The sequence below is a fragment of the Haemaphysalis longicornis genome, unplaced genomic scaffold (assembly GCF_048455015.1).
Source record: "Haemaphysalis longicornis isolate Haplotype H1 unplaced genomic scaffold, Haemaphysalis longicornis Haplotype H1 scaffold_10, whole genome shotgun sequence".
Taxonomy (NCBI): Eukaryota; Metazoa; Arthropoda; class Arachnida; order Ixodida; family Ixodidae; genus Haemaphysalis; species Haemaphysalis longicornis.
The window spans coordinates 156,027,943-156,053,196 of NW_027526204.1; the positions used below are offsets into that span (position 1 = coordinate 156,027,943).

General features: G+C 49.7%; 1 protein-coding gene across 1 annotated transcript in view; it reads right to left on the minus strand.

Moving 5' to 3' along the window:
• Positions 1 to 13,571: 13,571 nt before the first annotated feature.
• Eif3i (eukaryotic translation initiation factor 3 subunit i) overlaps positions 13,572 to 25,254 on the minus strand; it is a 28,621-nt gene continuing 16,938 nt past the window's right edge. Inside the window, exon 8 of the mRNA XM_077691402.1 lies at positions 13,572 to 13,680. Within this exon, the coding sequence (XP_077547528.1) occupies positions 13,599 to 13,680 (82 nt within the window). The 3' untranslated portion in view covers positions 13,572 to 13,598. The remainder of the gene's footprint in view (positions 13,681 to 25,254) is intronic.

Consider the following 25,254-nt stretch of genomic DNA (forward strand, 5'->3'; position numbering starts at 1 on the left):
GTAAAACTTTACTGAAGGAAACGCCGAAGATAAACTAATCTCTGAAATCCGCTTTCACGCACTACTAACGTTTTTCTGCAAGAAGTTGAGCACAATAAGATTTTTTAACAGCCTCATGTCGTTTTCAAATTTTTTTTGTGGATCATGCTCCTCACCTTCTCTTCCACAGATGTTAACTCCGGGTGGCTGCTGTTAGCCTGAACAGTAGTTTATGGCCTAGTTGTTAGATGAAGCTGTGCATACATTTAGACAGTGTTTTTTGGATGGAATCGGTGCAAACGAAACGAAGAGAGGAGAAGAAACATAAGGACGGCCGCTGGCCTAACAACTGATGTTACACATGCTGGATTTATCATGTAGCCATAGCTTTAGCCATGAAAACATTCTGGCTTTTGCATGCATTACAAACTGCCCCCTGCACTATAACTAATCTGAAGTTGATATTGGAAAGTGTTCGGTATCTTTCAGCAAGCTACTTGATCGAAAATGGTACACTGGAACCTGCCAGTGCAGAAGGAGCTAACATAGAGCCAAATGTGAAGAATATGAAGATTTTTCAAGTGACAAATATTCAGTCTCATCTATATGCATTAAGTTGACTTAATTCCTGAGCCATATACTGGGCCTTCACAGCGACATTTTACCTGTTGTCCACGGGTAGTCGCAAGATTCTCCACACCACAGGAATACATGCGAACAAGAAATGTCAGATTGCCTCTTGGGGAGTACGCAGAGAGTCCAGGACTGATAATTGAAAACCCCTGCCGTTGTCGCATAACGACTTCTGTTGAACACTATTTGGCTTCTAAGTTTTTTCTACTCCTCCTACCCATTTTTTTCTTCCTTCACAAGTTGCCTTTTAGTGTAAAAACAGGGAGACCTAAAAGGGATTGAGAAGAAAGTGAGCAAAAGGGTAGAAATGGCGGTAAAGGAAAGGGCAGTGAACAGTAATGATAGCGGGAACGGTGGAGTATATGCAGTGCTATCAGCAGTCCCTCACACAGGCCAACAATCAATAGACTACCTTCACTGCACACACCGCCAAGAATGGCCTTGGTTTCACAGTGAAGGATCAGCACCCTCCCCAGCCATAGGTCGGCCGGTCTAGACTGCCTTTGTGTGGGAGAATCTTCCTCCTGCTGGAAACAGTACAAGGCAGGGAGCAGATGTAGCAGGACATTTAGAGGGCAGAGATTTTTGAGCTACAGAAGGCAACAGGACCTGATGACAGTTACTTGGCAAGGATTCACATAAGGCGAAGGGAAAGTGTGGTCGGCAAAGTGGTTACAAACATTCAGGCTGCGCTCTTGCAACTACTGTATAGAGATCTTGAACTGCGACCGTATATGCTGGCAGACTCGAAAGCATCATCCAGTTACCTCAAGCGCTTCACTGTGTTGATTGAACTAGCATAGACATTATCCTGTGTTGTACAGTGCTTACAGCATTGACAGCACAGCGTACGTCTTAGAGAATGAGTACAGGTGACTTCACGTCTGGATGGGTGAGGCTTGCAAAGGTGATTCACCCTCCTCTCAGTGGAATGGCTGCTTCTGTGTGCAACACAAAGTGGGCCAGAGAAATAGTAGCAATGGCTCTAAAACACCACAAGGGAAGGCGTGAGGAGGCTCGCCGTGAAAATGAATATAGCACCAAGGCCACTCGCAACTGGAGGACCATCGCTCTTTTTTGCTCTCATTTACAAAGTCCATGATAATGCTGAGCTGGGTGTGTTCCTGCACAAGGAAATAGACGGACAACAAAGCACTGCGACAGTGCGGATGGCTTATCTGTTAAAACCGTCATCTTGTGCCGTTACTGGGTGTAATTAGTCCAGGTAGGGCAGTCGCAGCTGCAGAAGGTGCACTTCTATGCAGACATGGTACAAGTTTATTTTATTCAAAAGATTTCACGTTTTATAGTGCCCCCAGTGCTTGTACGGAAGTAAGCGATGCTTTGTTCGCTGCAAAATAATCAATTTAAGTTAAAATTTTGATTCTCACATCAAACTGTGAGTTTTAATGACATCTGCAACGACAACATCAGAGTGGGTCTTCAAGCTAAACTTGGTGCGAAGCGGAGACTTGCTTACCGTTAGTCAACCTAGATAGTGCCAGCATACCGTAGCGGGCCGTTTTCTGCCTTTGCTTTGTTTTTGACCATATTTGTATCTGGCTTGTTTTTGTTAAGGGAGAAAATAATCGTTCCGTGACACATGGTGCTCGCTCGACAAATATGGCCTGTAATACGCCGTTGCTTACACCAATCGGCCAATGTTGTCTGAGACAACCCCAAAGAGCCGCAGTGCAGTGCAGCTAAAACAAGCACAGTGCGTGCAGTACCAATAGCAGTACGCATCGGTACTTATACGTTTACATGTGCTTTCATAACTTCCACCGTTTATCCCACCATTCTTATTTATATAAAAATAATGTGCCCCAAATTTGAGCGCAAATAGCTTGTTCCCCAAACTTATAAGCTCTGCCTAATTTGTGCTTGCTTTTGCCGGCCTCAGCCAATCCCAGTGCTGGCGTGTATGACATCATGGGTTCTGCTGCGTGAAATGAGCTTGTGGGTCACACGGCCGTTCCCTTTTTTATAATTATATAGCTTATTTGAGTGACGTTTACGTTAATAATGGTGTCAGTATGTATCTAACGAGGCAACCTTTCGAATGAACCAAACCTGCGTTTCTGCATGGCCCCTTTAAGCTTCCCGCTGATCCATGTCGCTGCCCGTGCAAGCATCGCACTTAGCCGCCGAATGCGCCGACATGAAGGGCGATACCACAGAGAACACACCCTGCACTGGACCACGTACACACCTCATTCGCGCATTTACCATGTACTACGCCGTCACCGCAATCACAAGCCGAATGTGGCAGTACGTCGAGCTCTACGCCCCGATGCACACAATCATATTCACCTCACTGTATTCGCCGCCATATCACAGCACGGCATTTGTTCGCGTGGTGATCTCTGGCACATTGTTGCATGTTATTGCTGATGGCAACGCGACTTGTAGGAGAGGAAGTGCAGAACGAACGATGGCAAATTTCGTCCTGGATTCTTCAGGAGATGGATCGGTGTCGTCGTGGTCGCCGTTTCTCGTCGTCCGACGAAGGCTTGGCACGCCGGCTTCACCCGTGAGCTGGCTCAGGACAGCACGCAACGTGAAGCTGAGCGTTAGCAGACCAACGCTGCACTTGGGTTAAGTAACCGGCCACAACAACGTAACACGCGGGTAGCATCCAAGTTGAGAGAGGAAGAAACTGGGGCGTCCATAATAACTCAAAGAAAAAGAAACTTGGCACACGGCGCTGCATTCGGGCTCGAGGCGTGCGGACAATTTTAAAAGTTATCCGCGCGAGGCGTGCGGACAGTTTTGAAAGTTATCCGCGCGAGGCGTGCGGGCAGTTTTAAAAATTATCCGCGCGAGGCGTGCGGACAGTTTTAAAAATAATCCGCGCGAGGCGTGCGGATAGGGACAGCCAGCTGAGGGGCAAGTCGACGCGCGCGGCACCTAGGAGATAAAAACGGAACTTCGCTAAACTATTATTATTCAAAATTCTTCTGTAAAATAAAGATTGCTTTTTAAATTAAAACACAATAATTACGTAAAATTTACTTGTGTTTTTGCGGCTTTTCTTTTTATGACTTACGGCAGCAGCCGCAAGCACTTGAGTACTGCTTCAACGTCCTGCCGACAGACGACAGGCTAGTCAACTTGCCCCGTGCTTGCCCCGGCGCAGGGGGGCAACCGAAGACCGGCTTTCGATACATGGGGCCTATGGGGAGTTTCGCAACTGTCTATATCCAGTAACTCTGGTTAATACTACTGACTCTAGAGCAAAAGCTGCCCGGCCAGCCCGTGCATTGAAACCGTGCTACACCCGGGCGCTGACATGATGCCACCCTCACAGCGTTGCCCGCTGCATTTTTGCCTACTAGAGTTGGCGGCAGTAGTCGGTATTCACCTAGTAACCAACGCATTCCATCATGGCAGCCGGTCGTGCTGTGAGTGCGCCGTGAAAACTTTGCTGTGCAGAAACGTTGTGTGAAGTTTTTCCTGTGGTAGGTAGCGAACTTTTGTGCCATGCTGCCGCGTTAGATGCAGTTTTGCATTCTCCGCAACTGAGAAGGGTAGCGCCTAGATTAGCGAGTACTTCGTACGCTCGGAGAGGTAGCGTTTGCGGGTGCGTCAGGGGAGTTCGGTCGTCGCTTCGGAGTTGAGCGGACGTGTTTTTTCGTGCTTCTGTGCTTCGGAGGGGCTTCATTTCGGCGGCCCGTTGCAAGCGCGGGCCGTTGGACGTCGCCTGGCTTTCGCTCTGCTGGTGTGGGCGGTCGAGTGCCAGCTCCCCCCCTCTTCCCAGTACCCGCCTCCAAAGCGACTTCGCTCTTCGTCGCACCATGCTCGCCTCCGCGCTTCACTGTTCCCTTCGAGGTTTCTCGTCTCCCGGACGCAGCATTACGCCAGCCAACAGTGTTCGTGGTGTGCTGTGTGCGACGGAATCGACCACAGTGGAACTACTCTTCTCTACTCTTTCCTCACCTTTCTAATCTTTACTTTTCTTTCTCCTATCCTATTTCCCCAACTATTCCCGCTTGTTGACTGTGTAAATGCAGGTGAGCTCCCATGAGAGCTTAATAATATCGCCAGTCCATTTATTTTCCTGCTTCCTTTAAAAAGAAATCACTTCCCCCTGATTGCTTTTTTTTTCTTATTTTTTTCCTGGTGGCTTCCCCTGTATTTGCGCTGTTGCTGTATATATCATTTTGTGTGTGCTAAAAGAGTTCAGTTGATATGCAGCGCTAGTCCTGTGTAGTCGTTTCTTTGTTGTCCCGTCTGTACAGCGCTATTTTAACATGTTTCACACGCCCCCCCCCCCCCCTCCCCCTCCCTGTATGCGTCGGCTGACTGTTTTCGCAATCTATTGAGGTGCTCTTTACAACTACTTGCATTTCTAGCGAATGGAAGTTCGAACTGGACAATGCTTCCAAGAAATGCATGTAAATGCAAATCGTATTTGTGACTGCACTTTATGCTAAACAAACATGCTTTCTGTGCCTGTTCCTGTGCCTGTCTACGAGGCCCCTGCAGAACGTGTGTCAACTTTTTTCTCCAGTTGAAATGTTTTTAGGTAGTGGCCCTTGCATTAGCTTAGATTCAATAACCGTGAAATACCCAAGCCTAATATTACTAAGTTATGTGCATCAAGAAACTCTCTCAAGAGATTTTCCGTTTTTCTAGGTACGCTTAGAGGATTTGTCATTGATTGTATGCTTGGGGACGCCACACAAGGTACATGATTAATGTTGTCCGGTTACATTAGGTCGCAATAATTCTATTTAATAGCAGCTTAAACAAAATCTCGACAAAAGTAAACCAGAGACTAGAAGATATCATGTAGAACGTGCATTTCCATTCTGGGTTTGTGGAACTATAGCTTTCAGTACTTCCAACTACAAAGAAAGTAGTGCAAGTGTTCATTAGTCCCTGCAGGGCTCCTTACCTTTTAAAATTTCATGGCTCCTCTCCCAGGATAAAGAAAGAGGAAAATTGTGTGAGGAACTAACTATTTCCAGCAAAGCTATGGCAGGTTTAAAGCCAATAAACAGACAGGGTTAAAAGCCAAAAAACCTTTTTAAAGAAAAAACAATTTCATGATAAAAAACCTAAGCACTGGAGAAGAGGAGAAGAACGAAATAAACAAATACAAGCAGAGGCAGCATAAAAGAGCGAAAAATGAACAAAACAAATGCAATTATACGAGGCAATTAGACACGAAAGCTTCTACGAAGGAGCAGACACTTCAGGAGAAATTTTAAAAAATTAGAAATTATGTACCCTATTTACATTATGTACACAGAAAATCAGACACATTTCAGTGGTTTTAGACAAGATGGAGCTGAAGTGGCCAAATCAGTTCTTGCCTTGAAGAAGCAGATCGCAGTGATTAAGAGAAAAACAGTCACAGGTGCTGTAGGGGTGTTACCAGCATACAGCATCCTTCGTTTGCCCATTTTGTCATTTTGCCTGCTTCTTTTATGCCTATCTTTTTTTTGCCCATGGTGCTGTCTTTGTACTGGCCATTTCCTCGCCATGTTTTTTTTTCTCCCGAATTTTTTATCCTTTATGTTATGCCAGTCCTTTCCTTTCAAGTTTACTGTTCCCATTTCCACATGTAGCGCAGCCAGCTGGACAGTTCTTCTTCTTCTTTCCTTGGTTAACCTCCCTAGCTTTGTTCTACAGTTTCTTCCTTTCTTTGAAGTCGCACATTAGGTCATCTTAGCCTTGCTCTTACCATCACAAGCTTCTCTAGAGGTCTGGTGGTATTACTGGTGGGGAAATAAAATTTGTTGGATAAGAAGTGCTTGTACATATGACCCTCTTGCTTTTCCTGTGTTTATTTTTGCTTCTGATACACGGACTGATGGCATTGCAATGGCCCATTATTTTTGATGAAAACAAGAATGCTGATGACCACAATCTGAATGAGCATTAGCCAGAACTTTCATAATCAGCTACAGCATTACTGGAACCCAGCTACGGTAATGCAACTTCGTCATCATCCTTGTTGCTGTGAGCACGCTGGGATAGAAGCGTGGAAATTCTACAAGGTCTGGTGTGACACCTTTGTGGCCACCTGTTTGATGTTGGCATAAATGAGAAGGCTGTGCTACACATATCGAATTCCTTCGTTATATCGCATTCGCATATCGCATTCGCATATCGCATTCCTTCCTTTTACCTAGTGTATACAGCTGAAGAACGTGGCCCTGGCTGAACCGATACGTGCAGATGTAACTGTCGCAAATAATAAAATTGAGAGTTCAATTTATTGTTGGCTTTCTTAATGACTGCCATATGTAATGCACATTAAGTGTCTGAATACTCTATATTAGCGATTGATAGTCTCATGCTAGGCAGTCTGATTCACCTGCTATAGTTATGTTTGGCAGCTGTTTCAAAATTAACCACTATGATTGAACTAATGAGTCCCAAGAAAGCGCATATGTGTGTTACCTCAACATGCTTCCTAGGCGGTCTCTGTTGACAGACAGATTTCCGGCCGAACGCGCAGGCATTTCAGGCAAAACCGCCTGCAGGCGGGGTGGTCCTGATAATTGGGCTTGAACAGAAGTGGCCGTTTCCGTTCATTGGCGAAGGCACCCAGGGAAGGACAGAATAATTTTTCTTAACACCCCACCACACGGGTGCCCATCTCACATGAACGAAGTTTACTCCTCCCCCACCTCCTCTGTGCAGGTATATACATGGGCCATATGAGAGCAGAGGTGCAAGTATACGTAATTAAACAACGTCGCTGATCCGCCGAATTTAAGAAAAGTGTAATGCAAAGCATCAAATATATTCTCGAAAATTTCAGATTGCGTGTTTCAGCGATCGAAGGAGCATGCACCAATCGCACACACCCATACAGGAGATTTCTGCACCTACATTCGGGATTACCTTCCGGCTTCGCCTTGTCCTCCTCTAGAAAACCACCTTATCGTGCAAATAAAGTTACCATTATTATTATTAGTTGGCGGTTGTTTTATCTCTGACTCAAGTAAAAAACCGTTCAGTGAAAGTATAGCAGCACCCGTAAACAAGAGACTAGTTATACGCTAGGCATGGTAAAATGGTTCGTACATTTGTTTGTATTTAATTTACGAATCATATACGATTAAAAGTAACCGATCTGCCCAGACATGTTTCGCGTAACATGATATGACCGGCTGACGGCGAGTTCAAATCGGCAGCAGCCACTACGGACATGTAGAGAAGGTGTCCGGGAAGATAGGCGGCGGCTATATTCCGTATCGTCGGCGGTATTCGCAAGCCTGTCTTCGCAAGCAACGAAGTGACACAGCAGACACTAAGGCGTGTTAGAGTGAACCTTTGTAAATTAGCCCCACACGACTGACGCTCCTCACAATATACCGAAACTGAATTTGGCGCCTCAGCCCGACGTCTTCTTTTTGCTTATAATTTCATTTATTTTTGTTCGTCAAGCATGAATACTTCAAGAAAACTAATAAAAAGCATACAAACTCGTAAAGAAACTCAGTTATTGCCATAAAAGTTGCCTAATTTTAGCTTAGGGCCCTAAATTTGTGCCTCATTTTCAAAAAAAATTGTTAGCCATATCTTCAACTACTCATCTGGCAACTACAGCGTGGCATCATGGCGGCATTCATGTTTAGACACATTTTTGAGCCAGCTTTACCCGCCTGGCCTCTCCTAAGCTTTTTTTTCCTCCATGGCAAGCGTAGCGAAGCAGCCACATACCAAGCGCCTTAAAATTTTGTCCGTTCTATTCGCCCAAATTTGGCCGCCGCAGTTGTAAACAAGTAAGCAACATTGTCCATGGGCTCAAGAAAAATCACGTGACTTTTTCCACACTTTTTGCAATGCATTGGGGTCATGGAGGAAAGAATACTCAGGAGAGGCCCCTAGCATCCCAATGCATTGCAAAAAGTGTGGAGGAAGTTACGTCATTTTTCTTGAGCCCATGGACAATGTTGCTTACTTGTTTACAACTGCAGCGGCCAAATTTGGGCAAATAAAACGGACAAATTTTTAAGGCGCTTGGTATGCCGCTGCCTCGCTACGCTTGCAAACCAGCGCAGTCGCTACGACAAACGTTTTTAGATTAGGCCAGTTTGAAAACTCCGCCGTCGGAGGCGGCCTTAACTTGTATCCCGCGAGCCTGTTGCTATGACGACGACAAACGCTACTTTGCCAGGCTTAAGAGCTGAAAAATCGTCCTTCAATCTCAAAAACGAAGGCCGTTTTTCGATTGAAACTTTGGGTGAGGGTTAGAATGGGCAAATTGAATGCGAAATCAACAGCTTAGAACATTATATCGCACCGAGGAATTAGCGACGAAGCTGTTTTCGCTTCGAAGCGGGAGGGCAGGGCGACGCCTTGTTAGTCAAATGAAACCGGAGACAGCAAAGGATGATGGGATAGAGTGCTGGGCTCCGTGGGCTCAAGTCATGGCGGGACTCGGCTTCACAAATGTGACGTCAGGGCCTCTCCTAACCTTTTCTTTCCTCCATGATTGGGGTGCTAGGGGCCTCTCCCGAGTATTCTTTCCTCCATGTTCCAGTGGTTGTTCTCTTCCAGGCCATTGGGTCCAGGTATCCAGGTGTTGATGTTAACTTTTCCTATTGTGGATGGGAATATGTTATCGAAGCGCTTAGAAAACACGTAATGCCCTTCGAGAGTCTGTAATGATGTTGCGCTTCTATTTGATACTTCCGCTATTCGGATGGCTCCAACTTCCACTTGCATGTTGGAGGGTTTCGGGGCCCCGTGCTTTTGTACATCCCGGAGTCGGTGTATACACGCGTATACTGTGGTCTCATATGATATTGGAACTTTCCCCGAATGAACCTAATCCTGCCATATCGCCTCTTCTTGTGTAGGATTGGATCCATATTTTTGGTAGAGGAGAGTTTTTATGCGGGGTCGCTGGATCCGTTACTCTTCAAAAGTGTTGGGGGGGGGGGGGGTGCTGGTCTTGTGTACGATATATGGACCCTCACGATTTTGTTTTTCCATCCGCGTTCTTGGTGCTAGGAGAGTGGTTTCTTAAATTTCTTGAAATGCGTTAGGAAGACACAAGAACATATTCATTGCCATAATAACCAACATCCTGTGGGATATGTGAGGGGTTCCTCGGGGACCTTGCCAGCACTCTGGGGTAGGCCCCCACGCTAGCTCCCGGCGTGTCAACCACGCGGGCCCCATGCCTACGGCAGCCCAGCGAGGTTCGCCGATACGAGAACACAGTAGACAGTAGTGCCGAAGCACAGCCGTTTATTTGGGGAATCCCAAAGCATGCGAGCACAAGGCTCGACGGCGCTCACGAATCACGCCGTCCGGGTCGTGACCGCGAACGGGAGGCAGGCACTCACGGCGCGTGACAAACTAAGCTCCCACCTGAGATACATGTATCCGCACCGCCGCGCTGTTCCGCCGATCTCGCCCCGACCGGGTCTCCGCCGAGACTCTCCCGACTCCCGCGTGCACACGCTCGCGCCCGCCCGCGCGCCTATCCCGCCTATGCCCGCACAGATCGGTGGTGCCATCTCTCGGGGGACGCCGACGAACCAGCGGAGCGCCGGACCGGTTTCAGCGCACAAGCGTCTCTCCCGAAGCGCGCGCCGGCTCGGGATCGCAGGTCGCGGTTCTCCACGATCCTTTTAGATGCAGAGCATCTGATTCACTCGCCTTGTCCCTCCGGCGTCGTCGTCGTTGTCCACCCCTCCCCCATTCTCCTCGCCGCGCCAGCTGCGCTCTCCGCCGCTCACCCCCTCTTCTCTCCGATAGCGAACACTCATAGAGTTTCAAATGGATTGTGTTTCGTCATAGCCGCGGCAGACGCGCTGGGGCCGGCGCATGTGCAGTACTCTCTCTCCCGCGGTTTCCTCTCCTTCGGGCGCGCTGCGCATATAACCGCTGTGCCGTTCTCCGGCGAAGCAACATCCACGCTTGGCTCAAACTAAGTCCACGCCGCTTTACAAGTACGCCAACGTCGTCATCGACTGGGACCGGCTTACGCAGTCCCCTCAACGTTATGCGCGCTATAAAACGCGGTCCCTTCGCCGCTCCGCCTATGCGTCGCATTTACACAGGGGTTCCCGCGAGGGGAGGTGGGAGTTTTTTTTAGGACTACTCCAGGGTGAAGGACTCTCCCATTGGCCTTCAACTGCTCTTGTCCTGCGCGCTTCCCGAGCCCATTGTCTGCTCCGAATATTGTTATTTTATCCTTGAATCGAGAGTATGACCTTCCCCTTCTTCAAGACCCGTCTATGCATGCCCATTGTCCTGATGACGGTGTTCCTTGCACTTTCTTTGGTGCGGGTAAATTTGTGGTACGGTAGGCGCTGTCATGATCAGTGGTTGCAGAAGCCTTGTCATTTCTTATTCTTTCTCTGCTCGCGGTTGGCCGTTTTGTTTGTGGGCAACTGATTAAAGATTTTCTGTTTTTGGCGATTGTGAGTTTGGCGCTTCCGCTTGTCTCTAGAGCAACGCCGAGCCTTCCTACGCGACTCTGGGAGGACATCCGCACCTATTCTTAGGGTAATACTTAGCTTAGCCGCGCGGCGCCGTTTGTCGCTTGCCAAACCGAGCTTGCAGCGGAGACGGAACCGCGTGGAAATATTGAAAAGTATTTTGAAAACTAGTGTGATTAGACGCTGCACAGTGGCCTTTAGTTTAGTTCTTTTTTGCTTATAATCTGTGCCTTCCTTGACTTCCGAGAGACCGGCGTCAATCCTTTGCCCCTGCTTTAATTAGGTCACGCAATGTTGTGCCGGCATCAGTCTCCCTGGAAAACACACCGACGTGGCTCTGTGGGTAAAGCGTTGAGCTACTGATCCCAAGGACGCGGGTTCATTTCCCGGCCGCGGCGGCCATTTTTCTAATGGAAGCAGAAAACAAAAACGCCTGTGTCAAGATTTTGCAGCACTTAATTTGAAGATGCTAAAGTGGCCGAAATTCTTCCGGAGGCATTCGCTACGGCGTGTCTCGTAGCCCACGTACAGCTTGGGGGCAAAATTTAGAGGAAATTTGTATTTTTTTGTCTTCTGGTGTAAACACACTTTGGTGTGACGGCGTAAGTTGCGCACACGGCTGGCGACCGTGTTTGCCGGGCATGTTACCACCGCCTGGGCATAGAACAAACTCCACCGCGCAGGCGCGGCACCTGCTGAAAACACGTGTCCTTTCTTTCGTATCCGACATTGTAATTGTACTGCTTTCAGAACTTCTGTAACCGTTGTGCCACGTACACTATACATGCAGCAGAGCCCTCGAATCTTGCTGCCTCAGTCGCCGGTGACGTATTTCCGTGAACGCCTGATGAACACGGCTGACGGATAGAAGCCACGGGGAAATCGAAAAATGTTTTGTGGAAGCACTCAAAATCAACACAGCCGCTACTGGAACCGGGGCGCATGCCTCTTTTGTACCCGTGAATGTGATGAAAACAAACAAACAAAACAATAAACAGCGAATGCCGCGCCCAGACACCCGCGTCATAGAGAATGGAGATACTACTACCCGTGTATTCCGCGCGGAGAGGAATCGGAAGCGACGGGACGACAGAAAGGGAGAGGGAGGGATGTGGGGGAAGGAGGAAGCGAACGAAGAAAAAAAATAAAAAAAGCTTTTGCACATTAGGCGAAGGTGTCACATAAATTGGCAACCTGCTCCCGCCGCTCTTTTAGCGGGGGGCATTTCTGGTCTGGCACCCTTGGTAGCCCCGCGAGAAGATGGCGGGAAAATTTGCGGATTTGCGGGTACGCCAGCCGAAATGCTACCGAAACGGGTAGAAGCCTCTACGAACGAGCGTTTTTGCTTTTAAAAACGCTTTTGGCCTGCAGCTGAAGAGCAGGCAGTAGTTGCGCATCAGTGCAGCAGCGTACATGTTTGTGTTCATTGGGCACTTCTACGCTTAGCCAGACCAATACTGCTGCTATAAAAAGAATACACACTAAATTTCCAGCCCAAATAGCTTGCTCTGCAAGCCCACAACCCGTTAACGAGGCAATCTTCCCAGTGAACCAAACGGCCCCTGTAAAACGAGTACCCACGGGCTCATGGCCGCCATCTAAAGGGGAAGGCCAGGCAACTTCCTCCCTGTCGCCCCCTTCCTTCTACCCGTGCGGGCTTAAAGTTCCTTCTCTATCTCGGTAAGCCAGCATGGAATCGATTGCAACGACGGCATTTAAAGCGGTGTCTGGCACCACAGCTTCCGTCACAGACCCACTCTTTCCTGCTGCACACACAGACCGTGCTGCAGCAACCACAGCGCAGGAAACGTGCAACTATAGTTCAAACCATAAGCTAGCTGCAGCACTGTGGAGGCTACATTGTTGTTCCCTTCAGGGCGCCTAACTCACCACGGAGGAAGCGACAAAAGGCGCCGGGGCCTTGCGGTGCCACTAGCCGAGAGGGGAGAAGGGAAAGTCCTTTCAGGACCCCCTTCACGGCGAGTTAGGCGCCCTCAGTGGGCGCACTATTGATAACAATGTACTCTCCACAGTGCTGCAGCTAGCTTGTGGTATGAACCATGGACACCCCTCGCCCAGTCAGGACGCATTTTAGCTTGCTTTCGTAGTTTACAATCTCGTCCTCCCATTGAGAACTCGATCCCCGGAGTTAATTTTTCTCCTCTACTCTGCCACAGTGGATGACGCCCACCGACAGCCCGACAAAACAGGGCCACCGACAGCAGCCGTTCCAGTTCCGAGGGCACGAGCTGGTCTGTTGTCAGACTGATGGCAATTTCCCGAATGCCAGTCATCAGAGGTGGCTCATGGCCAGGCAATTAAAATTGATTTCCAATGTTTCTGGCACCGGCTGGCAGCAAAACTTGCTGAAAGGCTTCTCTACAACAAACCACTGAAGCTGATTACTATACCATTTCAAGGTTCTTTGATTCGGTGTCAGTACTCCTTCAGCAATGCTTACTTTCAGCGTTAACCACTGTCCTCGTAGCCCATCGGTGTGGAGGTCTCTTGAACTGCGTTGCAACAGAGGCAGCACAAAAGTTGACGCGTGTTCATCTTTTTATTTGCTTAGAACTCAACCTGGAATTCGAAGTAAGATGGATCGAAGTAGTGCACCCGGACGTAACCGTCCTCACCACCGCTGCTGTAGCTGCAATGAGAAACAAGGACCAGGGGAGAATGCGTCAGCTCCAAACTCGGCAAGAGGCAAATTCACTTCTGGCAGCAAGCGAAGCGAGCCCCACAAGCAGCAGTGACAAAAAAGTGGAACAGGCTATGCACCCGCACTTGGAATAAAAATGCAGCAGCACTACACTGGCAATGCAGTGGTGGCCTGAAACCTCATCACCTATACATGGAGTAATGGAGTTGCTATTTGACTTTATAACATGAGCACATACCCTATGCTTTTATGTGCAACATACAACAAGTTTCATTATGAGAAGGCTTCATATTGTGAAGCCCTTGAGGGATAGGTTCAGAAGAATGTTACTGTGCGGTGCAGCGAGCCCGGATGCCCCATGGCGAAGATGTCCACGGGAGGAGGATGAGACAGAAGGTGATGATGGGAGAAGCAGGTATGCAGCAGCGGTTGCTCATCAGGACATGTCGGCCTGACATATAAGCTCACAATTGTTTGTATGTATATATCGAATCAGAATGGGAAATGACGGGCTTGGCTGTGAAGGTTTGGCAGTCAAGAATGCCTTTGAAAGCAAACGGGAGAGTGCGGTAGGTCATTGAAACAGATGAAGAATTTGGAAAGACAAAGAAACCGCAGAAAAAATGCCCGCCAGGTGGGATCCGAACCCACGACCTCCAGCATACGCATCTGGTGCGATGACCACTACGCTACCGGCGGGGCTGTTTCCCCTCCACTTTCTCAGGTGTTTATGTTAAAATATTTTGTTTCCTGCGCTTATATATATAAGGCTTGTGTGAATATTCGGTTATTTAAAATATTATATCGAATAATAGGCTATTTAAAATTCACTTTGATTCGAATATCGGTATTTGAAAAACTGAAGTACCGTAATTACTCGCGTAATCCTCGCACTCGCGTAATCCTCGCACCCCTAATGTGAGCCACCAAAACTTGGACTTTTTGGTTCCTCGCATAATCCTCGCACCCCCAACTTTGCAGCGGCGAAAGTTGCCTGCTCGCGAAACCCGCATGGTGCACGCGCTCTCCAACGCACGCCCTCCCCCGCCGCCTCTCCGTTCGGCGGAGAGCGCTGTGTATCCAAGGCCATCCAGGCACCCTAACAACCTGCATGGCTACTCCCTAACAGGCGCCCTAACACGCTACTCACACTGTCCTTGAGCCGGTTTCGCGTGTGCGCAACTATAACGGCGTTCGCGCATAGACGGCGTTATAGACGGCGTTCGCGCAGCCCGCTGTCGTGTCGTCGTGTCGCTGTCGTTGAGCAGCAGCAGTCAGTGAGTCACTCGCGTCAGTGGTGGATAGCTCGCTGCCATTTGAGAACTTTTTGATCGCTTTGTTTTGTGCCTGGTGCCGCTTCGCCATGGGGAAGAACGCCAGGTACACTGCCGCTTTCAAATTGAAAGCGATAGAGTACGCGTTCGAACACGGCAACCGCACCGCAGGCAGGCACTTCGGCGTCACCGACTTCAACGTGCGTTACTGGAGTAGGGCACGCACATGACGACGACGAGATAGGGCGCGCGCCAGAAAGCAAAGGCGGCAATTTCATGATCGCTGATCGACGGGAGACTGCTGTTTACGTTGTAAATAATAAAATAAAAAGAAATAGCTGCTGTTGGCAACACTGAGCTTACATATACAAAAAACGATCGCTACATTTAGCGGGACTGGCAGAAGGCAAATTGGCAACACTGTGCACGGGATTTTTTTTTTTTCTACGCTGAATTCTCGCACCCCTATCTTCGCACTGACTTTTTCGAAAAAAAAGTGCGAGGATTACCGTAATTACCCGATTCTAACGCGCACGCTAATTTCCAGGCAAAAAAAAACAAAAAAACTTGCACCTCCGATTGTAACGCGCACGGTACTTTGTGAGCAAGAAAAACGAAAGCGCTAACCACATGGAGCGATTTTTCCAGCGACGCGACGAGCGACGCGACTAGGATCTGCAGTCGCCGAACCGAAGTCGCTCGCCGAGGCAACCACATGACAGCGACTGCTCGAGCGACTGAGGATGGCGATTTCAATGCTGCCGCACACACGCGCTTGGTACGCTGGTTGTTTGCAAACATTTTTTTGTTCATTTGTCATAAAAAGCATGACTGAAAAGTATTACGCCTTTCTACCTTGCTTTTTGCACTTTACTGCATCTCTAAAACTGGTTTGGGTTAGCGATAGCGTACGCTCTTCCTTCTGCTCTCGGCTCCAACATGAACGCCGTGAAGAATTCGCTTTCTTGACGTCGTTTTTCCCACACGGGCATGGAGGAAAGAAACTCAGGAGAGGCCCCTAGCATCCCAATGCATTGCGAAAAGTGTGGAGGAAGTGGCGTCATTTTTCTTGAGCCCATGGACAATGTTGCTTACTTGTTTACAACTGCGGTGGCCAATTTTGGGCAAATAGAACGGACAAAATTTTAAGGCGCTTGGTACGTGGCTGCCTCGCTACGCTTGCAAACCAGTACAGTCGCTACGACAAACGTTTCTAGATTAGGCCAGTTTGAAAACTCCGCCGTCGGAGGCGGCCTTGACTCGTATGCGTTCGCCATCCCGTGAGCCTGTTGCTATGACGACGACAAACGCTACTTTGCCAGGCTTAAGAGCTGAAAATCGTCCTTCTATTTCAAAAACGAAGGCCGTTTTTCGATTGAAACTTTGGGTGAGGGTTAGAATGGGCAAATTGAAGGCGAAATCAACAGCTTAGAACACGACATCGCACCGAGGAATTAGCGACGAAGCTGTTTTCGCTGCGAAGCGGGAGGGCAGGGCGACGCCATGTTAGTCAAATCAAACCGGAGATAGCAAAGGATGATGGGATAGAGTGCTGGGCTCAGTGCAGGGGGGTAAAGCGAGCTCCGAGACCGTACGAATCGTGGGTGCTTACATGATACAATTCCCATGGTTGCCAGATCAATTGTATTCAGTTTTGTAAAGGGTTGTTCGCTAATTATTTAACTAAAACAAAGAACTGAAGCAAAACAGTTGCAAATAATTGCCGCAGTAATTAAAACTAGCTCTACAAAAAACTTTTAGTGTAATTAAGCTCTAATTTTCGAACCAAAAGTAAGTGCGTAGCTCAGTTTTGGTTTCGATTTCTGTAAGTGTGCTAGGAAGTGGCGAGGCCCTCGCGCCCTTGCGCCTGACTGCGCAGTGTGTGTGTGCAGTCTCCAGCTCAGATCTGCGTGTGGGCAAAACGTGTACAACTGGTACAACTCGGATGCACACGCTGAGCAAGTGCCTCCCCGGGCGCTTGCGAGGCTTTCATTCGCTTCTTCACGTTAAGCACCCTGTCTATTGCCCCTGAACTGACGCCGGAACAGCGATTCCGATCTGACCTTGACTACCGCAAGTTCACCACAGGCTACGGAGTGGCAGCCAGCGATCGCTCTCGTTGGAAGAGAAATAAAAGGAACTTTTATAATTGTTCGGTTGCAATTGTTTTATTCATGGAACTTCTTACAGCTCTTCGTGCTTCGAACTTTCGCGCAAACGTTCGCCAAGGTAGAACGAAAAAAGAGGTAACGAAATGCGGTTTCTTTTTTAATCAATCACAACAAGTCAACAAGTCAATGTTGTCTCCTCGCGCGCTCTGTGCGGCAAATTACTACCCATTCAATACTGCCCATTGAGTCCCGCAAGCTTTCCCTTTGAAGTGGTGGAAAGCAGCTAGAACTTGACGAATACAGACGGAAAGGAAAACGGGACACGCCGCAGACTGTATTTCGCATACTCCCTTGGCATGCATTCTGCCACTCCATTGGCCTGCGATCGACCGCGCTCTTTCGTTCCTGTGCTTCAAAGGGCCGCTACTCACCGGCAATATCAGCGTTGGCCCATGCGATAACGTTTTTCTTTTTTTGTGTGTGTCAACAAAGGTTTTACATTAAGCTACAAAGCCACAGTTCTTCACTTCACTTCATTTGAAAATCATCGAGCGACTCGCAAGATGTCACAGAATGGCAAACAAAGCACCACAGCGCAAAAATGCACGGAGATCATGACGGAGATTCATTTTTTCTGTGCGCCCCAGTACGGATCAGCTGATTCCTTGACGTCCTCGCGCATGCGATCAGTCGCATTCGAGCTTGCGCGCAAGTGTTGCGTGAGCGTTGCCACATCTTGCTCATATAGTCTCAGTACATATAAGTCACACACTAAACCGCAAACACGTCGGTTACCTACCACAGGAGATAAACCACGCAATGCTGTCGACGCCGCCTACACAAAATCCGCCTGGCCAGCGGTCCGCCATGTTACAATTAATCCCGGCATGCTTCGCTAGCCGGACGCGGAAACGTCACAGTAGCCTGTTGCCAGATTACAACCCATCGCTTTCGCCGTTTTTAGTAAGCAAAAACTCAGCTGGCAACCTTCAAATCGTTGTATCATGTCTGCCACTATGTGTCGTACGGTTCCAATGCATTGGCTCAGCGGCGCGCTTTCCCTCTAGAGTCAGTATATTATCTCTATGGCTCAGAGGGCTCAAGTCATGGCGGGACTCGGCTTCACAAATGTGACGTCAGGGCCTCTCCTAACCTTTTCTTTCCTCCATGCACACGGGTCTCACCCAGTGTGTGCGGGAGCCTTCTTACTCCTGTTTCAGCGTGTACACAAGCTTTGCCACGCGAATCTTTCTTTTCCGCTGCACCGCAAACGCCGTCTGCGTGGATTTGCAAAGTCTTCCCCCCGTTCTCTTCCAAAACCGGAGGTTGCGTGCTTACGTAGGGGCTCTCCTATTGGCTAGTCGCTGAGGCCACTTCCGGGAGGCGAGCGACTGTTTCTGGCGACCCAGAACCGGGCGATTCGATGAGCGACTTGGTCCGCAGCAAAAAGTAGTTCGTCGCTAGTCGCGTCGCTCCCCAAGTCGCTTGCAAAATCGCTCCATGTGGTTGGGGCTGAATGCGAGAGAAACGAGCGATTTATTTCTCGAAGTAATCTCACTCATCTCACTCCTCTTCGCTCTTTGCTGACCACAACATCTCGTCCTTGGTGCCGTCCAGCGCGTTCGCGATGCCACATTTCATAACGGACGTTCAACCATGATCGATGGGATCGTGGCCCAATCCTCGCACGCCCATCCTGCGAGCTTCTCCAGAGGCGCACGCTTCAGCCGACCGCTCCTTTTGAACGCGTGAGAGGCGCTGCTGCCATTTCTGTTATCAAGCGCGCAAGTGGAACGATTTGACGGTTTGTGTGAACGCCGATAGAAAAGCCTTGGTGCCTATGCTTCCTGCGTCCAAAAAATCGTTGCTAAAGGCTTTGGCACCATCTTGAGATGGCGATGGCGATGGGCGGGACGAAATTTTCGTTGTTTCGGCAGTTTCGGTTTCGTATCCGATTCTAACGCACATGCGATTTTTCGGCCTATTTTTCCGGAAAAAAAGTGCGGGTTAGAATCGGGTAATTACGGTATGTGAGTAAATACGGTATTCGGTAAATGTGGATAACGTTGCTGGAGGTTAATTTAACGCTTTTTTTACCCACTTGCCGATGCTACTCTACCACGGGGGCAGCCACATCGAGGCGTCATCAATGTTGCCGACAAACCATCAAGTCAAGCCAAGTAACCCCTACGAAACAAGTGCCATTTTCTCTAGGTGGACACAACCACACTGCAGTGCATGGGCATACGTGTTTAGCCAAAAGTGGAAGAGGTGCCTCAAGCAGATACAGTATCGTTAGTGTCGGCGTTCGTCTTGCTACATTATGGCCAGCACTGCAAGGATCGGAAATCCGCCCTTCATGGAAATACCCCGGGCAGCGAGGCTCGTTATCTGAAATGCAAGCCTGTCCCTACGACGACAACTCTTGCGATGCACGTAAACAGGCCTCCAGACATCTCAAGACCAGCGTCAAGCAGCCGAAAGATCAGCGCAGGCCAAGGACGTGAGCAAAATTACACCGAGCATGCAACCGCGGGCGGCCAAAAGTCCTAGGATGCAGGCACCCCAAGCTAAAGCGATGGCGAAAATGGTTGTCCAGTTCACCAGCCGAGGTAGGCATTTTCACCATGCCAGACTATACAGCGCCATCCCGCACGGCATTTTCTGGACTGATTGTCCCGGCGGAACTCTACAAAGCTGGAAAGGAGGAGGTGAAAAGCAATCTTGCCAAGATTTTCAAAGGTGGAATCGAGGCCGCATAGCTCACGACTGATAGTTGGACCTCGCGTGCCAATGACAGTTGCGTGCATAATAGTCGCCGCGTCATGGACAAAGGGTTCATGCAGCACGTGCACGCCCACGCCTGTGCCGAAATCTCACACTGTTGGAAACTTGCCACTCTTCATTGAAAGCACCCTCGAAGAATGGGACATCCCAGCCCAAGTTCCACTCTACATGGTCTCGGTCGACCTGGTAAGGTGTTTTATGCTTGGGACACAACTGACCTGAAACGAAATGCAGAAAAACTCTCGCAGCTATGTGCAAAGTGCAGGAGCATCGTCAGCTGGTACACGAGGAGCGCCCAAGCACGCCTTCTCGAAATCCTGGGAGAAATGCAGCTGGATCCCCTCAAGGTGTGCAGGGCGTTACCAAACGCTGGTGCAGTGAGCACGCTACGATGGCCGCACTGCTGAAGCTTCTTGAGCCGTCAGAGTCTGACGCTGTGGAGAGCCCAACCACATCTGAGTGAAAGCTCCTAGCAGCACTGCCGGGTGACGGCTGCCCGACTCTGTCTCGGGTCATCCCTCTCCTGTAATGCGTGGGAGTTGTCCTTTCTCAGCATTCACACGAGCCTGGTTGCTTTGGGCCTCTTGAAAAGTATCAAGACAAGGTTTCCCAACATCAAGATGCCTGCTCCATCTGCAAAACAGTGGGCTTGACGTCTACTGCAGCCAAAGAGTTTGCAGAACACCACCAGCCCGCTGACGGTCCAAGCGTGTCTGCCCGAGATGCCAGAAGACTCTGCCGTGTGGTGTGCATTCCAGAACTTCCCTTCTGAAACGAATCGAAAGTCTGGCTGTTCTGCTGCACATGTCGTAGCCAACCATTTGAAAGCCAATCTTCTTTCTCGCTCTTGGAAGCTCTGGCCTGGTGGAGCACAGAGAGAGCCCAGCTGCACCCAGTCCTGCTTTCCTCCTGCCCAGACCAGAACTGAGCAACGCTTCTCTGCAGCTGGAGCAATGGTCAGTTGCAGGAGGGAGCACATGCTCACCAAGGGCGTTGAATGGCCGCTGTTTTTGCACAAGAACACATAAACACTCGAAATAAACAGTTTGAAGAAATTATGCTTGCCCGACTAATGAAACGATTAATGTTTTAGGACCTCATCTATTCGAACTATCTGGTTCGAAACTGCGATGCTGCGGCGCCGAATATCGCAGCAGCAGACGACGCCTGCCACCGGATGTCCTAGCAGACATCCCTGAGAGGTGGTGAGGCATCGTGGGCAGTCACGGCTGCGCGGTGCGAGGAGGGGAACGAAACAAGGGAGAATCACGGCGCGGGCAAAAACGTGCTGTTTTGATTTGCACCAACTCCACTAATACTCACTGCTGTAACAAAATTCTTGAAGGAGGTCATTACTAGGACATTGATTTATTTGAAAATGTTAACACCTACGTATCGGTGAAGCCTCTTTCAGGGCTCCTTTAATGTTCGCCATTCTGTGAAAGGAAAGCTTTGTACTCATTTGGCCTCGCACTGTTCCGAATGTGGCTGTGAACCATGCTTCTACGGCACCGAAGTGCGCTTCAAGCCCCGTGATGGCGCACAACAAGAGAACATGCCGAAGCATTCCACATCCACACAAGGGGCTTGGGTCGTGTCAGTCCTTAAGGAAAGAGGACAGATACGAGGGTGAGGACCGTTTTGGTCTCTCCCACCTACGCGCCCGTTTGTGGGGCTCTGAGGGTGTATATTATACGTTTCCTGTGAACATAAACTCTTCAGTTGACAGTAAGCACCGGTGTCATTCTCTTTTCTTGTCCGTGCTTCTAGTTTGCGCTCAAATTTCAACGATACATGTTCGCCCCCTCTAGCTCGTCTCCCCCTTCACGGAATGCCCCAGCCACGCTTGATGACCTCAGGCTGTAAAGTGAAAACAGGTGAGTATAGGTGACGCCAAACTTCGAATGAAGTAGCGTTTTCCCGTACCTCCGCAATAAAGGGTGTCCAACGGAACCTACCGTAAAAACCCGCGTATAGTTCGGACCCGCATATAGTCTGAGGTGCAATTCGGGGATAGCAAACGCGAGAAAAAACGTTTTCACGCGAATATACTTCGAGGAAAACAGAAAAATGCACTTATTTACACACTTGATTATGCGTCGCCCTCATCTGACGCACTCCCTTCCGAAGCTCCCTTGTCGGAAACGTCCTCCCACAGCACCTCATCCTGAGATGGAGCCCTTTTTGAAGGCACGACTAACGAGCGGCTCGGGAATGCAGGCCCACGCCTCGGCGATCCATGAGCAGAGCAGAGCTGGCGAGGCCCGTTTCGGCCGTCCGGCAGGGCTCACCTGTGGCTCTCCTGATGTGGTCCTCAAATGGCTCATTCAGGCACACGTCAAGTGGCTGCAGCTACCGAAACGCGATGGGAGCCCCAGCAGTGCTCCGGGCCGTCGACACCACACGGACTTGATCCAGTCCAGCACTAGGAATTCGTCCATCCACCCCTTGTCCTGGCAGCGGACGTCTCCCCCTTCAGCAGCGTCTTTCGTTTAAACACCACGTAGGGTGGCAGCCGTCTGCCGTGCAGGACAGCATTACCGTTACCTGCGTTCCCAGTTGATCGCACGGTAACTTGCCTGGAGCCTTTTTGATGCACCGTTAGAGCCGAGGGCACATCGAGGTACACCGGCGTCTGGTCAGCGTTGCCCATCTGGTCCAGCTGAAAGGGGACTGCCTTTCGCAATGCTTCTGAAAGGCCACAAGCAGCTCTTCGTAGCTCTCTGGCAGCTTCTGCGAGACCAACGTACGCCGACGTAGGGAGAACCCAGCGCGGCGCATGAAGCGAGGCACCCAATGCTTGCTTGCCTTGAGGTCCGCCCACTGAATGCCCTTGTCTCGAGCGATCTCCCTAGCCTTCACTTGCAGCAGCTCGATGTTCACAGCGAGATGTGCATCTCGTTGCTCCCAAACAAAGTCCGTCAGTTCTCGTTCCACGTCAGGAAACGCTCCATTTTTTGGTCCCCGGAAACTTTTTCTCTGGCCGCTGCATGCAAAAAGGGCTTCCTTCTGCTTCCTCCAACCGCAAATGCTCCGCTCGTTCATGCCGAACTGCCGCTCCGCAGCACAGTTGCCGATGGTTTCGGCAGCAGAAGTAACTTTTCTTTAATTTAAAGGCAGCCGAGTACTGCCTGCGCGGTCCTGACGTGGCGTAAAATCACAGAAGTAAAATCGTAGCCGTCGTGATGTGCACCAAGTGACTGCAATGGCCACTGTTGCACGCCTGTAACTGTAGGTCTCTAGGACTAACGCCACCTAACGCAGAAGTGCGCAGACACCTGATGATGATGATAGCACCGCCCACTGCCGAAACCGAAACCAAAACTGTGAATTCGGGCCGAAAATTTTTGGGATCCACATATAGTACGGGGACGAAATTTCGCACCCTAAAATTTAGAAAGAAACCCCGGGCTATACGCGGGTTTTTACGGTACTGTCCAACACTTTGCACGTCCCAGCTGATCTACAACTGATGTGCATTCGACTGCTAACGCTAGTGCAGTACTTGCGGCATAGCCACAACCAGCTTTCTTATTTGCAGGTGCTGTACAATGAGACCATCCTTCACCGCACCTTCGTTGCACAATACCAGTTATAACAATGAATAGTCGTAGCACCATCAGCGTTGCAGTGCATTTTTCTTCACTGTTGGTTGTAATGATTGAGCCGGACAGTATGAGTCAGCTTAACCCACGGAGCAAGAATATATAGGAGAGGAAACGCCCATTGCGGCTGGCGCGATCGAGCGACCAGATAATGTCACAATGATAACTACGGTGACCTACGGAGCTCCGCAGCTGCGGCGGCAAACAATTTGACAGCGGCACCTGGTTGAATGTATTAAAAGCAGTACTGTTGTTTGCAGCATTCGCCACAAGGCGTGATAGCTATGCGCTCGAGCTGCTGCGCGACGCGGGGACGGAACGCGCGTTTATCTCAGACGCACCGCACGCGTGCGCTTGCGCGCGACATCCGTCCCGCAACGTCGGTGATGCTGGCACTTTTCAGTGCACTATTGCATAACCAATAAATTGGCCGGTGCACTCAACTCGCTTCGAGTGCATCGCATGCGAGATAAGGCCGTGCGTTTACAGGTTTTACATTCTTTTGCGTTTACAGGTTTGTATTTTGGGCTTGCTGCTCGCGCAAGATTGCTTACGCATTAAAAAAAAATGCCCCTTTTATTCGCACGTACCGGCCGGTTAATTTGGCAGAAAATAAATCGCGAAGGCGGGATCATCAGCCAACGGAAGCGCAGAAGAGCGCACACAGTCTCGCTTCGGCCACGGATTGTTTCGGCGGCCCAGCGAAACACCTACGCGATGCCGCGGCCGGGTTGCACTGGGCGAACACGAACACAATGACCGCGCACTTCCTTCGCTTGCCGCCAGATGCCGGAAACTTGACGTTCGCCAAGTGCTTTTGACGTTATCAGGCTGCCCCAGGAAGCCCAGATTCCCCTCCTATTTTATTCTTGCTCCGTGGCTTAGCCCAAGTCTTTTGGAGATCTGTGAAAGGCCACAGGTGCAGTGCGCAGGTGACAACGCTCATTTTCACACATGCAATGAGTCTGGTTCAGCCCCGCCAGGGCCCGTCACAAGAGGTGCACCTGAGCACTGCACATTCGGGGTTTTTAATGCACCGCTTCTGTGGAGAGTTTGCCGGGACTGCGGCGATCCGGGGGAAGAAGCATCAGTGGGGCTCCACGGTATATGCCGTTTTATCGACCAAATGACCCCAAGTAATGCTTTACGTCGTATTTACTCCCTACAGGTAGCATGAAAACTTAACCACAGGTAGTAACCCTACTGGCCGCTTTAAGCGCTGATGTGCCCTTTTAAGCCTTGTTGCGACGAACCGCTAGAACTGCTCTCTGCACCGCCTGGCGTCACCACGCTTCGCTAGAATGCATGCCATATCGTCCGTCTGTGTTCCACACGACAATGTCTATCCTCACCCAAGATCAGTGTCGACGCCAGAAGTGGTGTAGTCAGCAACCATCGCAAAGCGGACAGCAGCTTCGGGGTTTTCAATTCGCCTTGAGCGTCTCGCCATTTGGGGCCGTGCTTTCACATTGGAAAGCGCTGTCCCGTTCACAGAAAAACAATCAAACCTTTTTCCTCATGCAGCAATCGGCTGCTATGAAACAAATACAACCAAGCTATTTTTGTCATAAAACTATTACCAAGACACCAAGACTGTCGGAAAACTGTAATTTAGGGGTGCATTCCTTTAATGACTAATTTGGCCCGCGTCGGGGAGATCATGTTTGTGCTATGGCTTGTATCCACTGGTGAGGCGCGCATGCAGGCAACCGTGTGAGTGCGCCATCACTCGTTACGTTGGGCTCCGCGGGATGCCGGTACTTGTCCGTGCCAAGCACATGACTG